This window comes from Pezoporus wallicus, unplaced genomic scaffold, assembly GCF_028554395.1.
Source record: "Pezoporus wallicus isolate ANWC-B61680 ecotype Strahan unplaced genomic scaffold, APGP_CSIRO_Pwel_v1 contig_10160, whole genome shotgun sequence".
NCBI classification, from domain to species: Eukaryota; Metazoa; Chordata; class Aves; order Psittaciformes; family Psittacidae; genus Pezoporus; species Pezoporus wallicus.
Window position 1 is genome coordinate 75,224 of NW_026641390.1, and position 15,431 is coordinate 90,654.

The following is a 15,431-nucleotide window of genomic DNA, read 5'->3' on the forward strand; positions in this document are numbered from 1 at the left end:
CCATTTTAGGGCTAAAAAGGATATAAAAAAGCAGAGCTTTGCAGGATGCTCACTGTGTTTGACACACAAACCCCAGGCTCTGAAAATCAGCTCGACCTCTGGCTTTCTAGCACCGCAGATCCTGAGATGCCACTGGCCTCAGGGTTTGCTTTGGGCTCCTCTATGTCTGAAGGAGGCCACAGATGAGATAAAGCACCACATGAACTACTAAAGCAACATGCAAAGTCACAGATGAAGGGTTATGGTTCTTTCTGCATGGGGGTGGCTCACGTTAGAGGGCTAGCATGTGGCGTGACGAGTTGTAAAAGCTGCTAGCTCTAAAATGCTGGCTGTAGCTGCAGTAAAAGGGAGTTCACTGACCTATTGCCAGGCCGGGCTCAGCAGAACATCTCTTCCGAAGCACAGACCCAGAAGTGATTCATTTTCCACCTGGGCACTGAGCAGGAATCGCTTCTTAGATGACACGTATCTCAGGACATCCTTGCCACCAAAGGAGAAAAGGACAAGCGTTTCCTCTGGGCAGAGGCTAGGGCACAAAGACACCTTACAAGTTAGAAATAAGCCAGCCATAAGCATTCAGGAGTGCAACAGGATTCATAATTGGAGCTAAACCAGAAGCTTCAGAGTCACAAAGCTGCTTATCCACCAGCTGCCACAGGCAGGACTCCAGCCCATGCCAATATATGCTGGGGGGGGGGACCAGCCGTACCTGTAGTTGCTGGGTGAAGAGCTTGAGTTAGTGCAGAGAAGAGCAGGTTAAAAAGAGTTAACTGTGAAAAGGAAGCGGAATGTGTAGGTCGTCAGACAGCTGGATTTGAGCTGTTCAGTTTGCAGAGACCAATCCCCTCCCTGGTCATCCTGTTTCTGAGAAGCTTTTGCTGGCAAATATGGAAAACCCCACATGTGCGGTGGCAAAGCAAGCGTTTTCTCCTGCCTCTGCATTGAACTGGGGGTGTGAGATACAAATAAGTGCAGGCTGAACCAGGGACCTGAGCAAAACATTTGTGCATGGGAATCCAGTGGCTACTGATGCAGGCAGGTTCATGTGTGTTGACTCCCCCCAGTTTTGTTGGATGAGGGCATGACTTTGATGTACTGGAGTATAAAGGAAGGGCACGCTCTCTCCCTGGACACCATCACATCAGCATCCTCTGAACACAAGTACCAAAGGGTTGTGATCTCTGATCCATCCCAAAGCGTCCATGCCTGTGAGGGAAAAGTGTGAGAGGGAATTAAGAGGTGGCCAGTCCTGCTCTATGCTTTTTGTCGTCCCCCAGATTATATATATACAACTTTACTTCCTCCATGGTATTGAAGTGATCCAGTAACCTGAGCAGAGCAGAGGCAGAACTGGTCAGCACTGCTTTGGCAAGGGACGTAAGATGGTGAGTGGACCAAGGCCAATGCCAGCACAAGGGAGAACAGTTAAGTCCTCCCCTGGCTGCGAGGTGGAGACAACCAAATGCATTGTGTGCTTCTGCAGTGCCCTGCCAACAGAAACAATGACAGTGATGATAATCACTTGCAATCTGTTATTGCATTAACACGAGCTCAAAAATGGTAAAACCCAATAATCTTCTGAAATGAAGCTAATCCCCCCCCAGTGTAAATAACACACCGCATCGCAGTGCTTGGCGGCAGCAAGGCTGGGAGTGTTGGGGGGGGAAGGTTCTGCTTTTGAAAGGCTTGGCATGGTGCAGGCGGAGGGATTTGCTGGAAGCAGCCAGGCATGGATACCTGCTTGCCAGGAGAGGCTCTCTGCAATCCTTCCATTTGGTTGGCTTCCTTTGACCCTGTTGCTAAGCTACAAATATGCCTTTCCAGCAAGCTCCAGCATCCTCGCTCCCACCCACTCCCAAGCGCAAACTGAATCAGCCTGCTCAGAAGAGAAACCATCTCTGGCCAGCAAAGAGCCTTTTTTATCTCATTTTCCACCCCCCCAGTATCTCTGCAGAGTGGTACTTGGTTATAAAGAACACTCACTCTGCCCCATGCCAACCCAACAGCCTCAGGAGCTTTGTTAGGAGGAGTGTGGAGAAAAGCATATTATACCATACCAGGTGATGAAACCTGGCACTGCTCCGTTGCAGCAAGAATAGATGAGGATACCAGCGACTCAGAGAAGTAGCTACCACCTACCTGCACACACGCTTGCTCACCCTGATGCAAGCCACGTTAACACTTCAGGACAGCAGATGTTTTATGGCTGGGTGAATGCTTTCTGACCGTGTGCTGGTGTCCTGCAGAACAGCGTGCTGGAGGGTTGTCTGCAGACCCCGTGCTCAGTGGTCTCTTCTGCTATCCTTGGGATGTTAATAGGGTCCGAGTCTCATCCTCATCAGGACCATCACAAGTTGTCAGGGCTGCCTTTTGGCTCAGTGGAAGGTAATGGATGCTCCTCGAGTTCACTTCAAGCCAGCCTAGGGAGGGCGTCTGACATGAGCCAGCTGCAGTGCAGGTTGCTGCAAAGGTTTCTGTGTAGTCCTCGGGAGCTTAATTTGGTCCATATAAACCTCAGGAAAGCTTATTAAAGCTTTCCCAAAACCCTGGCTTTATATAGACCACAATATACCGGCCCGACTTTTGCCATTATCAGGATACTTGTATAAGCAGTCATGTTTACAGGTAAATGTCCTCTGAAGACTCCTCCAAACCATCCCCAAACAACTATATGACTCAGTATAATCGTTTACATGCTTTTCATCGACTATCAACCAATTCTAGTTATTAAGGCCAGATTTCTGATCTCCACATGGGGGAGTCCATAAGCAACTGCTGTCTTAATTGATGGATCTGGTGGTTCTGCATCCAAGTGTTTCCTTGGCAGATGCTAAGTCTGGAGCTCACATTAACACTTACATGTCATACGTGTTAATGTATGACAGTAAACAAAGTGGGCCCCCAGGCTTGCAGGTATGCATGTACATGCAGGCAAATGGATGGAAGTTAAGTGTTGAAATGGCTTAGAAAAGCAGGAGTCCAACAACTCTGCTGTCATACAGGGATAAGAGGGACAGAGCTGCCAAAGATGCTGCAGGACCCAAGAACGCCTTGGGCTATGGCTCAGTGTGAGGAGGGAGCAGAGTGCTCCTGGCAGAGGCTGGTTCTTTTCTGGTGAACCAGGAGAGGGATTTGTCTGCCTTTGCAGAAGCAGAGGCTGCCTTAGGAGGATGCTGTCCTTGGATGAAGGAGCTAGAGGTAGCCTGTTTATTGTCCCAGGACACGGGGGGCAATGGAGCTGGGTTTAGTCCCTGCTTTTGTTCTTTGCTCACCTCCAAGGGGGAGATCTTTATTCACACCTTCCTCATACAGTAATTCAGTGGGGGTTCCCATTTGAGGGTATAAATGGGCAGTTTGGGGTCTGCCTGCCCTGCAGTATCCAAGACCCAGGGCATCTCCCATCCCTGCCCCAATGCAGCCTTAGACAGATTGTCAACGTACCTTCTAACTCCTCTCCTTCTCTTTCTCTTCCAGGGTTCAGCTCCCATCCTGGTAGTCATGGTGATCTTACTAAATATTGGAGTTGCCATTTTGTTTATTAACTTTTTCATCTAATTCAAGACTGTCTTGTTTGCAAAAATAACAGTTACATGTATGAATGGGGGGAAAAAAATCCCGAACAACAACAACAAAAAGGGAAAAAAAAATCATAAGTCGAACTGTCCTACGACAATTTCCAAGTCTTTTCACAGAAGAACAACAAACGATCGAGTCTCACTCACAGTTTGCCTTTTTTCCTGGGTAATGTTTTTTGGATTTTAGCCAAAATTCTTTGCTTGTATAACACTATGCTGTGTGGCATGGCAAAATGCTATCAACACTCTGCCCCCCCAACACTGGAAAGGATGAGAAGGAATCCCAACAAAATAAAAACCTCATTTCCCTTCCCCTCACCCCGCAAAAAAATATATTCAGAACAACAGCAGTGAACCCCAAAATGGAGAGTACATAATGCAGAGGGGACCATGGGGAGATTTTGTTTGATGTACGGGTCCTGGGATGCTCCGGGCTGAGCTTCCCAGGGAAATCCACAACAGCTTTAATGATAAATGGGAGAGAAAAAGCAAAATCAGCCTTTTCTTCCTTCTCCCCTCGCAAATGGAGAAGCGTTGCTGTAAGAAGGAGGAGAGAAGGAGCGCAGGGAAGCATGAACCCTGTCTGGATGCAAAAGATGAGAGAAGGGCAATGGGCCCCATTTTGTTACTTGTTTTTAAAACAAAGCAGCAATTGGTGTTTTGTTAAATTTCTTGGGGCGGGGGGGGAATAGGGAACACAAGGTGTGAGCAGCAGCCCCACCACACTCCTGCCTTCACTCCTCCTCCTCCCCAGGCTGCTCCCCACCATGGCAGGGCTGGAAAACCACCCACTGCTACTTTTAATTCACAGCAGATTTTACCTGGGTAAAACCCAGATTCCCCCCAAAAAACACAGAGGCACATTCAGCAACACAAATTGAGTAGCTGCTGGTCGTTGTGCTATGCTCACCACCACGCGAGGAGCAGCATTAACTCAAGCATCCCACCCAAACACAAGCGTGAACAGAGATGCTGGGGAGCAGACTGGTGGGGAGGGACTGGGGAGAGAGGGCTTGATTCTGATCCACTTCGGATAACAATAAATCATAATAAAGCAAAATAAGGTAAAACTGTTCTTCAAAGGCATCTGGGGAGGAGCACTGGAGCATGTCCCAGAGAGGAGGGCGAGGGTGGTGGGTTTGTCTCTTTACATCTTGCTGTGGACTGTTTCAGACATCATGCTTGGGCTCTAAGCATGTGGTATTTTGCACTTTGTAATGCAGGATGTATATTCCAGCTTCCAACATGTCCCTGTAAGAAAAAAAAAAAAAAAAAAGGAAAAAAAAAAGAAAAAAAAGAAAAAAAAAAAAAGAAAAACAAAAAACCCAAACATCATTGGCAATGGCAGCCTCTAAGGATGTATTATTTACTTTTTTTTTTCTATGTCACTTAATTTGTTCGTTTATACCATCTTTGTAATATGCCTGCCTTGATTTTCTCCCCTCCCCTGTCCCCACTGATAATATGCATACTCATTAAAGATGCCGTATCCCTGTTCTGAGCTGTTATGGTCCCCATCACACGAGTGCAGCCTTAGCTCCATTGCTTGGAAGCGGCCAATGGCCCCTTGCTTCTCAAAACTGACTCCACTGGTACCTTGTCCCCACCGTGGAGATCGGCTCTGCCGGTGATCCACCACCAGGTATGGTCCAAATAGCTTCAATTTGGGATTTGGTACGTCCAGGGACCAAATTCCACCCTCAGTTCTACCCACTGCAGTGCCAGTCAGCAGGAGAAGGGGTGCAAGCATGGCAGCAACCCGAGGGTGGGATGAATCCCTTTCCACAGCTACAGTTGGGGGGAGGAAGGAGGGAACAAATCCTCCTCGACATTTCACATACAGAGGTGTTGGGTACAGCCCTGACTTGCGGACTCAGCTTTGCTTTGCTTCTGTTTTAGCTGTTTCTCTGCTACCTTTTCAGCAGATTTCTTATTACATTGCACTGGATTGCTATATTTTTAACCAGAAATAAACTAAGGATTAGAGCATGTGCCAGTTAAATTCAGTTCTTTGCCTTACATGGTCTTACTCCCTCCTGTCGCAGTTTCTCTTCCTCTTTTTCTTCCTTTCCCTTTTCAGGCAGAAGGGCTATGGGTGGACAGGGTAAACGAGAACTGAAGGCAGCAAGACCCCCTGTAACTTTGATTTCATTTTCCACAGTAACTGTCTGTCATCTTCATACATTTTTTGTTTAGGTTTGGTTTGGTTTTAGGCCTTTAGTAATCTTTTTTACTCTTGAATGGTTGCTGCATACTTGAACCAAATAGCAACATGTTGTGGTTGCAGCCCTAGGAACTCATCCGTGTGTTTTGTAACTCTTTGTAAAGACTGTCAAGGATTTCTTTTGTACATTCAGGTGCATGACACAAAGGTCCCACCAGGAGCAGGTTCAACAGTTACATACAAACACGGTACTATATTTAGATATATATAAAACAGCAAAAAATGCCTCGTTATTAATCAAATAAAAGTACTAGTGATTTCATGAGTAGCTTTTTCATGCTGGTGACTGACTGATTACTGCTCTTACCCCTGTACCAGCAGTTAGGGTTTTTCATTGCTTTGTTCCACAAATTAAAGCTCCACGGAGATGAGGTTTGTCCAATATGAAAGACAGCCAAAGACTAATATCAATTGGGCCCCAAACCATGTGCTTAAAAATCATGATTTCTTTATTAACCATGGGGAGCTGAGCAATCTGTCTTAGTTCTGGGCTTTTCACATTTGCCCAAGGCCAGAAATATTCTTGAGAAATAGCCCAGACAGAGAGTTAATTCAGTATATTTCCCTATCTTATAAGCCCTAGATTCATGCATCTCTACCTAAGGCACATTAAAATGTCTACCATCATGGCATATAAATCTATGTAAATTGTCCATACCTGCTGTTTTATGTCCACACTGACAGATGCATGTGAGCAGTTGAAGGTTTACATCAGTTTTTTTGGCTGCAGTGGTATTTTAGGTTCCTACAGTGGAACATGCAGCACCTGGAACGCAAGGAGGGGCTGAAGGAACCAGCCCACCTCCTACCATGGCAGTAAAGACATCGGGAAGAGGGTGTCTAACCCTCCCCAGGGACCCTGGACCCTACCTGTGTGAGCGCTGTGCTGATTTGATGCAGCATCTTCAGGGAAGGCAAGAAGGAAGGAATACAAAACTCCTCTGCCTCCTCACGCCACATCAGCTTCTCATCAGCCCATCTGGTGTCTGGGTTGCTTGTACCCAAGACCTAGATTCTCTGAGCACGCTGGGACTCTCCAGGGCCTGATCTTTCAGAGATCTTGAGTTGTTGCAGCATCTATTTACCTTGTGTGGAGTTTTAAAGCACTGCTGGGGAAAAATAATAATCCAGACTGCAACAGAAGGGGAGGGGCAAGAGGAGAAATACTGTCTTATGACGATGAAGGTCTTAATTGAAACCCAAGGACTATTTGTCCTGACAGGCTTTGGCAAGATAAGGGAGGATAGAAAAGCAGCGATTTCTTATACCTGTCACAGGGTGAGGATGGCTGCAGACATCTGTGCTAAAGCGGAACAGAGCAGAGGCCGGACTGGATCCTGTCTGACAGCACAGATTCACGGCGTGTGGGTAAACTGTCTGCCCCAGATGGGCCATGCAGTCTCTTGACATGGTGGCAAGTTTCCTGGTGTAGGGAAACCGGTCAGCTCCTTGCACAGCCCCTAAATGAACTGCATCAGTCCTGTTGTTGCCTATTCCCAACCTTCACAGCAAGGCTCCCTGAGCAGCTCTGCAGCCCAAGGCTTGAGCCACTGCTGAAGGCAACCCTGAGCACAGCAAGCACTAGAGATACCATGCCTTTGAGCAGCTAATCCACCAGGACTATGCTTCCCTCAGAGGCATTTCAAGCTCTTGAGTTCCCTTTATAGGTCTGTTTTAACTAATATTAACCCACAGGCACTCAGCTACAGAACTACCACCAACCTGTTTTTCCAGGGTATGTGTATCACTTCATTACCATGCCCGGTGAAGGAGTTTCAACCCCGAGAGCGACTAATCAGTGCCCAAAGGTCTGAATACAACACTCAGATACATCATTCACTCAAGGCATCTCAGAGGTTAAAGGAAACCTCACTTTGTAGATGTTGGGAGATGCTGAGTGTTGCCCAACAGTTTTTGTGGAATGGATGGCTTAGAACTGCTATGGTGAGTTTCACATTCCCAATCGGAAATGTCAGTGGAAGATAAACTTCCGATAGACTCCCATCCTTACACAGGTGTTATTTGCTCAACCACACTGCTACCTAGTAGACTCACAGTCCTTACCATTTGCCTGTTTCCTTTTTATCCCCAATTTGGGAATAACAGCACTGAGCCTAGTAAGGCTCAGGCTTTGTTACAGACACATTTTAACATGGTAAGAACACCAACATCCAGTCCCTTACCTCCTCTACAATAGCAAACATCCCCACCCCAGCAGCAGCTGCATTTTGGTATTGGGTGTTTGGTCCTGTTAGAAGAGAGAGCTGAAGAATTACTCCTGCAAGTAGTAAAAGCACTGCTCCCCAACCCCTTCAGCATGGAGCATGTTTCAAAGCCCTTCTCATGTTCATCTGCAGCTGTGGGTTAGTGACTTACCCTGGCTCATTCAACACCCCAGCTTCAGGAAGAACTGAAGGAAGCTGCAAGCCTGGGTCAGCTCGACTTCACAGCAGAGCAATGACAGCCCTGGGAAACCAACATCTCCCAAACCTTCCACTCCCTTAGCAGTGGTGTGCTCCCCATGTGGAGCTGCTGTGATGCATGCCATCCTAACTCAGCTTCCTTGGAAGCATGTCTCTTCTAGTCAATGCCCTCTCCAGTCATACTTAGCTTGGAACAGAACACAACCAGGACTATGTTCCAGAGCCCTTGAGGAAAAGATGAAAGGAAAAACTTCAGATTATCACTGCACACACTCTAGCTCATCTGATGCATCTACTTCCCTCATCCAACAGTCTCTTCCAGAGAAAGGGGAGGGAGAATCTTTTCCTGCAGCTGTAGAAAACTGTTCTTCATCCTTGGCACTAATGTAACCTGGCTTCAGCTCAGGGAACAAAATCATTCAAGGTGTACGTCTGTACCTGAAAAGGCAAAAAATGATGAAGTGCATCTAAGTGTGGTTTCCAGCATCTGGAATAGGCCTTTGCAATGGAGTCCTTTGCAGAGATGTTGTGATTTTAAACCCACTGTTTTTCAGACAAAAACATAATAATCATCACCAGAATCTTGAAAATCCAACTCAGCAACAGATACCCCAATTTTTGCACAGCAAGTTATGGACATCATACACAAAAGATCGGAATTCAATGAGATCAAGGTATAAACTAACCCAAGTGACAGGACAGGAGGACACCTGATGTCCTTAGCCAAGCAAACACTATGGATTCTTTCCTAGGCTATCAATAAATGGTATGTTTTCACCTCTCATCTGTTATTCTACATGGAAGGTACCTTCCTATCAAACATGTTTTTATCTTGACAATTGGCAGCCTGCTGTATTTAATCTTTGTTACCTTCCAATTAGCCCTGAACCTAGCACTGCTCTCTCGAGAGCTGGCTCCCCTGTGATGCCTCTGCCAAAACAATACGCATAGCACCCTGGATCTCCCTGCACAAGGACAGCCTTCTGGTGTCAACTCAAGCCATCACTTGTTTGCTGCAACAGACACACTTTGATCCATCTGTTGTCCCTATGGACCACAGTGCTGCTCTGCTGGAAAGTGATGCCTTGAGGAGAAGGGCTGAGGAAGCAGGGGTGAAAGAAAAAACCCTTTGAGAGTGCCAGCTCACTCCCTACCAAGGTAGGATGTTTCACAGGTCATAAATAAATAGTTTATACAAATAAATAGTTCATTTTTAAGACAACTAATATCTTGTCAAACAAGTGAGAAACAGAACTGGGGGATTCCACACGCAAAGGCAAAATCTGCTACAGCTGATTAAAAAGGAAGATATTTCTACTGTTATGTGTATCAGGGGTTACAGCGGCTCTCATACAGCTAAGGTATGAAAGGATTCCCAGGATTCTCCAGGCAGTGCAGCCGTATCTCAGGGCTGCTGGTGCATCTTACAACCACTACCTATGTATTTCGCATTGGGAACAGTGATTCCTCTTCCACAGCAGGAGAAAAAGAAGTAGAAAAGCTATGAAAGGACGGAGAAAAACAAAATGATGTAACCAAATAGATTTATTGTAGAAACCCTCAGAGACACGTTCTGGCCCCCATCAGGGTAGGGATTTTGGGACCAGTGAACCATTGTGATGTGCAGTTTGTCTTGACAGACTCAAACCAGTTTTGAACAAAAATATGACAGTATTGTACAGGCTAGCCTCAGCAGAACAAGTGCTCAAACAGCAATCCTGTTCCTCAAGACCCTCCCACAACCTCCAGGAGAATAACAGCACATCCAGAGAATTAACCAAAGAGGCATACTGAGACTGGTCAGCCCAAAGGCACCCAGAGTAGGCAAAAGCTAGAGCATGCCTTCTAACATGCTGACTGCCTGGTACATCAGGATGAGTTCCATGGGGCTAACCACTGCTCCCAGCATGTGTTTTCACTCACAGAACAGTCCCAAGAACATCTAGACTGAATCTTCATAGAAAGTCTTTGCCATGGCATGTGCCACTTTTACCACCTTCTTCTCCTTGGCATCCAGGCCCATATTGCTGCGGGCTAGTTTAATCCAATACTGCTCCGTCCTGGACAGGTAGTCTGCATGGCTCTCATCAAGCTGAACAGACGGGTGTTGCTCCTCTTCTAGTACACAGTGGGAAGAAGACAAAAAGAGAGGTGACAAACAGTGAATGAAGGCACTGCTCTTCAACTCAGCCAAGACTGCTCTTCAGCTAATGTGTTTAAATGTAACAGCCTAAAATCCTATCAGTCATGAGTAGAATTTCTCTTCTAACCTGAGAGCAGTGCACTATGAAAACTGCTTTTGCTAGAAAACTCACCCGGATGACAATGAAGCCCTCCAGGCTGGCAGCAGAACCAGCACGTACTGTACTTTATATTAGTATGAAGAAAACATTCATCTTAATTATTACCTCCCTCATCTTCACTCTCCTCTTCAGAGCTCTCCTCTTCCTCTTCTCCTCCCTCTGCACCTTCCTTATCATCCTCCTCTTCATCTGACTCAGAATCCTCCAGCCATTCTTGTGCTTCTTTGATGAGAAAGAAAATAAAATAAATAAATAACAAGCTGTTTCCCACTCCTACAGCCAGAACTATCATGGAAGATCTGGGCAAGGTCAGAAAGATGTGCTTCTTAAGACCCCTGCTCTATTCACTGCCTCAAAGATCCATTCACTGTACAGTGCCTGTATCTGATGGGAACAATGGGAAGAGATGAAATAGGAAGAAGTGAACAGCACAGAACAGCTGTGGAAGAGAAGCTGGTTAGTGCCAATGCTGACAACAGTCAGCTCTCCTCCCTAGCACTTCACAGTTCAATGATCATGAGCAAGACGCCTTCCTTTATGCCTTCTGCCAATTACCACATGCAGACTGTGAGTTTCGAGGGCAAGGTCACCTTTTGTGATCGCAAAGCTCTGGACTAGACTGGTTTCCATAGTGATGGTGACCGTAACACACTGCATATCACGTAATTCCAAACTTTCTCCTGTCCAGGAAAAAACACTACTCAAAGGCTCACCACCACGCCTTGAGGAAGCTCCACAGTTGTTTTGTTGGTTAGTTTTTCTCTTCCCTAGTGTGGTGTTGCTACACTAAAAGCAGAGAGAGAAATCCCACCATCAGAACTTACTTGGATCCATCTCCACTAGCACCTTCCATTCTTCCATCTTGTGTAGGTCGATGCTGTAGAGGTCACTGAGGGTGAACTGGCGATCACCCACCTCAAACATTCCCCCATACACATAGAGAATCCCATGTTTCACTGCCAACATGGCATTTGAACGTGGGCATGGCTCCACTTTCTGTCCCAAGGCTCCGTCTTCCTCCTCCTCTGATTCAGACCTCTCCTTTTCTTCTGCGGGTCCAGAGATCACCTGCTTGATTGTCATGACAGTCCCATCTTCTGTCACCACCTCTTTGACTATTTCCACTGGGCCTTGTGGAGGTTGCTTCCCCACCTCCTCATCTCCAGCACCCTCTGCCTCAGCTTTTCTGCCACGTCTCCGCTTCCTCTTCTCTGATTTTGGTCCCTGTTAACAGCAACAAGGAACAGAAAGAGACTGAGTGTGAATTGCCTGCACCTAATAGCATGTACAGCAGTTACTATAACTACTATGGATGCTGCTGGGAGGGAGGAGAGGGAGAATTCAATCGCTTTTCACTACAACTACAAGTCTCAAGTAATAGGTACAGCCTCCCACTCAGCATAAACTTCTACCAGCCATAAAACAAGGAACAATGAAACTCCTGGAGAGCCCAAAGCATGAAGTTGCTTCCTCTATTAATGGCAGCATGTGCTGAAGAAGCAGAAAACAGCTATTTTTCTCTCTGTCTTGCAGGTACACACAAACATGCAAGCAGTCCAATAGTCTGATGAGAGCAAGAGAAAGTAACCCCCATTTTTGTGAAATCACAACAATTGCCAGGTGCTAAATTACAGTGCATGACCAGGAAGCACTCCAGGTCTTCAAAGAACACAGAGAGGAAAGCAGAAGCAAACATCTGACTGCCTGTTTGCCTGTTACTATGTGATTGACTTCTGTTTGAGAACAAAGCCAGAAACAGTGGGGAAGAAGGAACTTCTTCACCTGCACCTCATTCGCCCTTGAGAGTGGTTCAAACAAAATCACAGATCAGATGGCCTCATTTGTGAAGTTTTTATGAGCCAAGGTTAATATTTCATCTCTTTAGTAACTCATCAACACTGGGGAAAAGAGAGGGTTTTTTTGATCCCAATGCAACAGAAGATCTTTTCACAGTAGCTTTTACTGAACTATCTGATGTCAGATTTATACATCTGACCTAGAGCCAGCCTCCAGTAAAACACTGTTAACGATGTTTTCATGCTGCTTTGCTTCATTTTGCATTACACAACAACGGGACACATTCAGCCTGACTCCTTAGGAGGGAGATTGCTCCTGAACCACTCCCACTTTGTGCCCAACCATCAGGGCTCACAGGCTTCCTCTCTCCACAGAAGGGCACCAGTCTACATCCCACTGTGGAAGCAGGGCATGGAGAGCACAAGGAGCTATGTGGCAGAGAAGGTAGCATGAAGGCAGCATGAAGTCAGAGAATTCAATTCATCTGGTACCAAAAATCTGCTAGAGTTGCACATCACCAGCTTCATTTGTACAGCCTCACCTCCTCTTCAAAGTCAGTGGGTCACAGATCAATGCAGCAGCCACACCTAGTGGATCACCTCTTGGAGCACCCCAAGTTATTACAAATAGAGGCTTGCTCCACACTACAAGAAAACTCTTTCAGACCAAAAAAGGCCCAAAGAACACACATCATGATCAAGAAGAACGAACTGAATGTATCTGTGTTAATTTTTAAAATCAAACCTTCAGCTGTCCAGGAAACCAGCGGTTTTTCCCGAGGTCATAGAAATAAATATCATTGAAGAAGTCCCCTTCAATGCTTTCCTCCTCTTCTTCATCATGCACACCTCCAAACAGAAGGGAGCGGTTATTGGGACCAATTGTCACGGAGAAGCCAGATCTGGGAGTGGGTTTCACTCCAGAAGGGTTGAGCCGACTCCATGCCCACTTGTCTGGTAATGGATAAAAGCAAATACAAGCATCAGCAAAGGAGAATCCAGGATGCTTTTATATCTCCTACGCCCTTCAGTACTCCGGCAGTAAGTCTATGACCCATTTTGGATTTCTCAGAACTGCACAGTACAATGTTAATCAGAACCACTTATATTTCCACTTTACACACACAGCTAATAGCACATCCATTCTACCCTTAGAAAACCATTGTGTCTTCAGTAAAAGCAACTGTAGAGGACTGTCTTCACGGCATACTTTCTGGGGCAAGAAGCCTCTTGAAAGATGTATACACCTTTATAAGAGAGTGGAGTTCAAGCAAGGATTACATATATATATATAGCCTTCACGTACCAAGGAAATGTGCCTCAGTTAACCCAGGAATCCCACTCCACATTCATTCTTTCTACAGCACTCTTCTACTAGGGTACTTCACCTACCAATTTGCATCACTGCCTTAACTCCCAGAATAATTACAGTTCTTTGTAAGGAGACCCAACCACACTTTAAAAAAAGGCTCAGGAGCAGGAGAAGGCTTGTGCTCTAAACCCTTTGCTTTTGCTCCAATCCTTTCTACTCTGGATTTAGAGCAAATCCTGAAAACACAGGCTGGGAGAAGCACATGCACTGGCTAGGCACTCTGTTTCTGAAGGAACCACAATTTCAGTAAGATGAACTATAAATAGTGCATAATGCAAACAGGGTCTGGAATCCACACAATATATGTGACCCAAACCTCCTTCCCAAATCCTGCTTTAAGATAATCAGGTTTAAAGAAATCAATCACAATTTTAAGATTTTAGAAATTCAGCTCAAAGAAGCTTGTCCCATTCCCTGAACCAAGGACAAAATACACTCTCTCCTAAGGAAAGCGATGGAATTCCTATTTCAGAGACATTCAGAGATAAAACAACCAACTAACCTATAATATCTTGGTTAGGCTTGGGTTTTTTTGGTAATATCCCTGCTCCAGGTAATCTAACGAGATCACAACCCAATCTTCTCTCTTAAGAGTCTGTAAGACACCACTACCAAAGAGTTTGTTAAAACAGGAATTTCCTGTGTGGAGATGTACTGGGTTTGCATAGTGAGGTTTTGGTAGCAGGGAGGCTATGGGGATGGCTTTGAGGAGAAGCTGCTAGAAGCAGTGTCTGACAGACCCAATGCAGCTGGATCCAACACGGACCTGCCACTGGCCAAGGCTGAGCCCATCACTGACAGCGGAAGCAGCTCTGGGATAACATAGTTAAGAGAAGGAAAAAAGCAAACCAAACTGCACAACTGCAGCCAGAGAGAGGAGTGAGACTGTGTGAGAGAAACAGCTCTGCAGACATCAAGGTCAGTGGCGAAGGAAGGAGGAGGTGCTCCAGACACCAGAGCAGAAGATTCCCCTGCAGCCCATGATGCAGACAGACCATGGTGGTCCCACAGAGGCCCACAGTGGATTAAATATCCATCTGCACCTTGTGCAGGACCCCATACTGGAGCAAGTTTGATGGCAGGACTTGTGACCCTCCGAGGAACCTACTCTGGAGCAGCCTGTTCCTGACGGACTGCAGCCTGAGGAAAGAACCTATGCTGGAGCAGTTTGTAAAGAACTGCAGCCTGTGGGAGTGACTCACATTGGAGCAGGGGAACAGTGTGAGGAGTCCTCTGCCTGCAGAGGAAGAGGTGGCAGAGATGTGTGGTGAACTGACCACAACCTCCACAAGCCACTGAGGAGGAGGCAGAGAAATCGGGAGCAGAGTTGAGGGTAGAAAGAAGGGAGGGGTGGGGGGAAAGTGTTTGTAAGACTGAGTTGCTATTTCTCATTAACTTTCTATGATTTGATTGTTAATAAATTAGGCTAGTTTTCCCAAGACAAGTCTGTTTTGCCCATGATGGTAACTGATCTCTCCCTGTCCTTATCTTGACCCACAAGCCTTTGGTCATACTTTCTCTCCCCTATCCAACTGAAGTGATAGAGCAGCTTTGGTGGGCACCTGGTGTCCAGCCAGGGCCAACCCACCACCTGAGAATTCCAAAACTGCAAAGATTTTCTGCTGTGAAACAGAAGAGCAGTGATCAAAATGTCCCACAGACTAGGAACTTTCAACATGTTGCTTTAATTCCCTCCCACATACAAACCAAAAAAATTCCTAAAATATCTTTCCTTGTA

At 46.1% G+C, this 15,431-nt stretch overlaps 2 protein-coding genes and 1 long non-coding RNA gene across 3 annotated transcripts in view; 1 reads left to right on the plus strand and 2 right to left on the minus strand.

Moving 5' to 3' along the window:
• The window catches only part of JPH3 (junctophilin 3), a 55,474-nt gene extending 51,074 nt beyond the window's left edge, over window positions 1-4,400 (plus strand). Inside the window, exon 5 of the mRNA XM_057423519.1 lies at window positions 3,475-4,400. Coding sequence (XP_057279502.1) covers window positions 3,475-3,555 — 81 coding nt within the window. The 3' untranslated portion in view covers window positions 3,556-4,400. The remainder of the gene's footprint in view (window positions 1-3,474) is intronic.
• A 103-nt stretch (window positions 4,401-4,503) lies between these two features.
• LOC130606899 (uncharacterized) lies at window positions 4,504-7,155 on the minus strand. Its single transcript, XR_008974103.1, has 3 exons — window positions 6,670-7,155; window positions 6,458-6,565; window positions 4,504-4,826 (listed from the first exon to the last, which is right to left on the minus strand). It is a non-coding gene; the product is annotated as an uncharacterized LOC130606899 (long non-coding RNA).
• A 2,594-nt stretch (window positions 7,156-9,749) lies between these two features.
• The window catches only part of KLHDC4 (kelch domain containing 4), a 31,831-nt gene continuing 26,149 nt past the window's right edge, over window positions 9,750-15,431 (minus strand). The window contains exons 9-12 of the mRNA XM_057423517.1: window positions 13,067-13,275; window positions 11,350-11,749; window positions 10,631-10,747; window positions 9,750-10,340 (exon numbers count right to left, since the gene is read on the minus strand). Coding sequence (XP_057279500.1) covers window positions 10,165-10,340; window positions 10,631-10,747; window positions 11,350-11,749; window positions 13,067-13,275 — 902 coding nt within the window. The 3' untranslated portion in view covers window positions 9,750-10,164. The remainder of the gene's footprint in view (window positions 10,341-10,630; window positions 10,748-11,349; window positions 11,750-13,066; window positions 13,276-15,431) is intronic.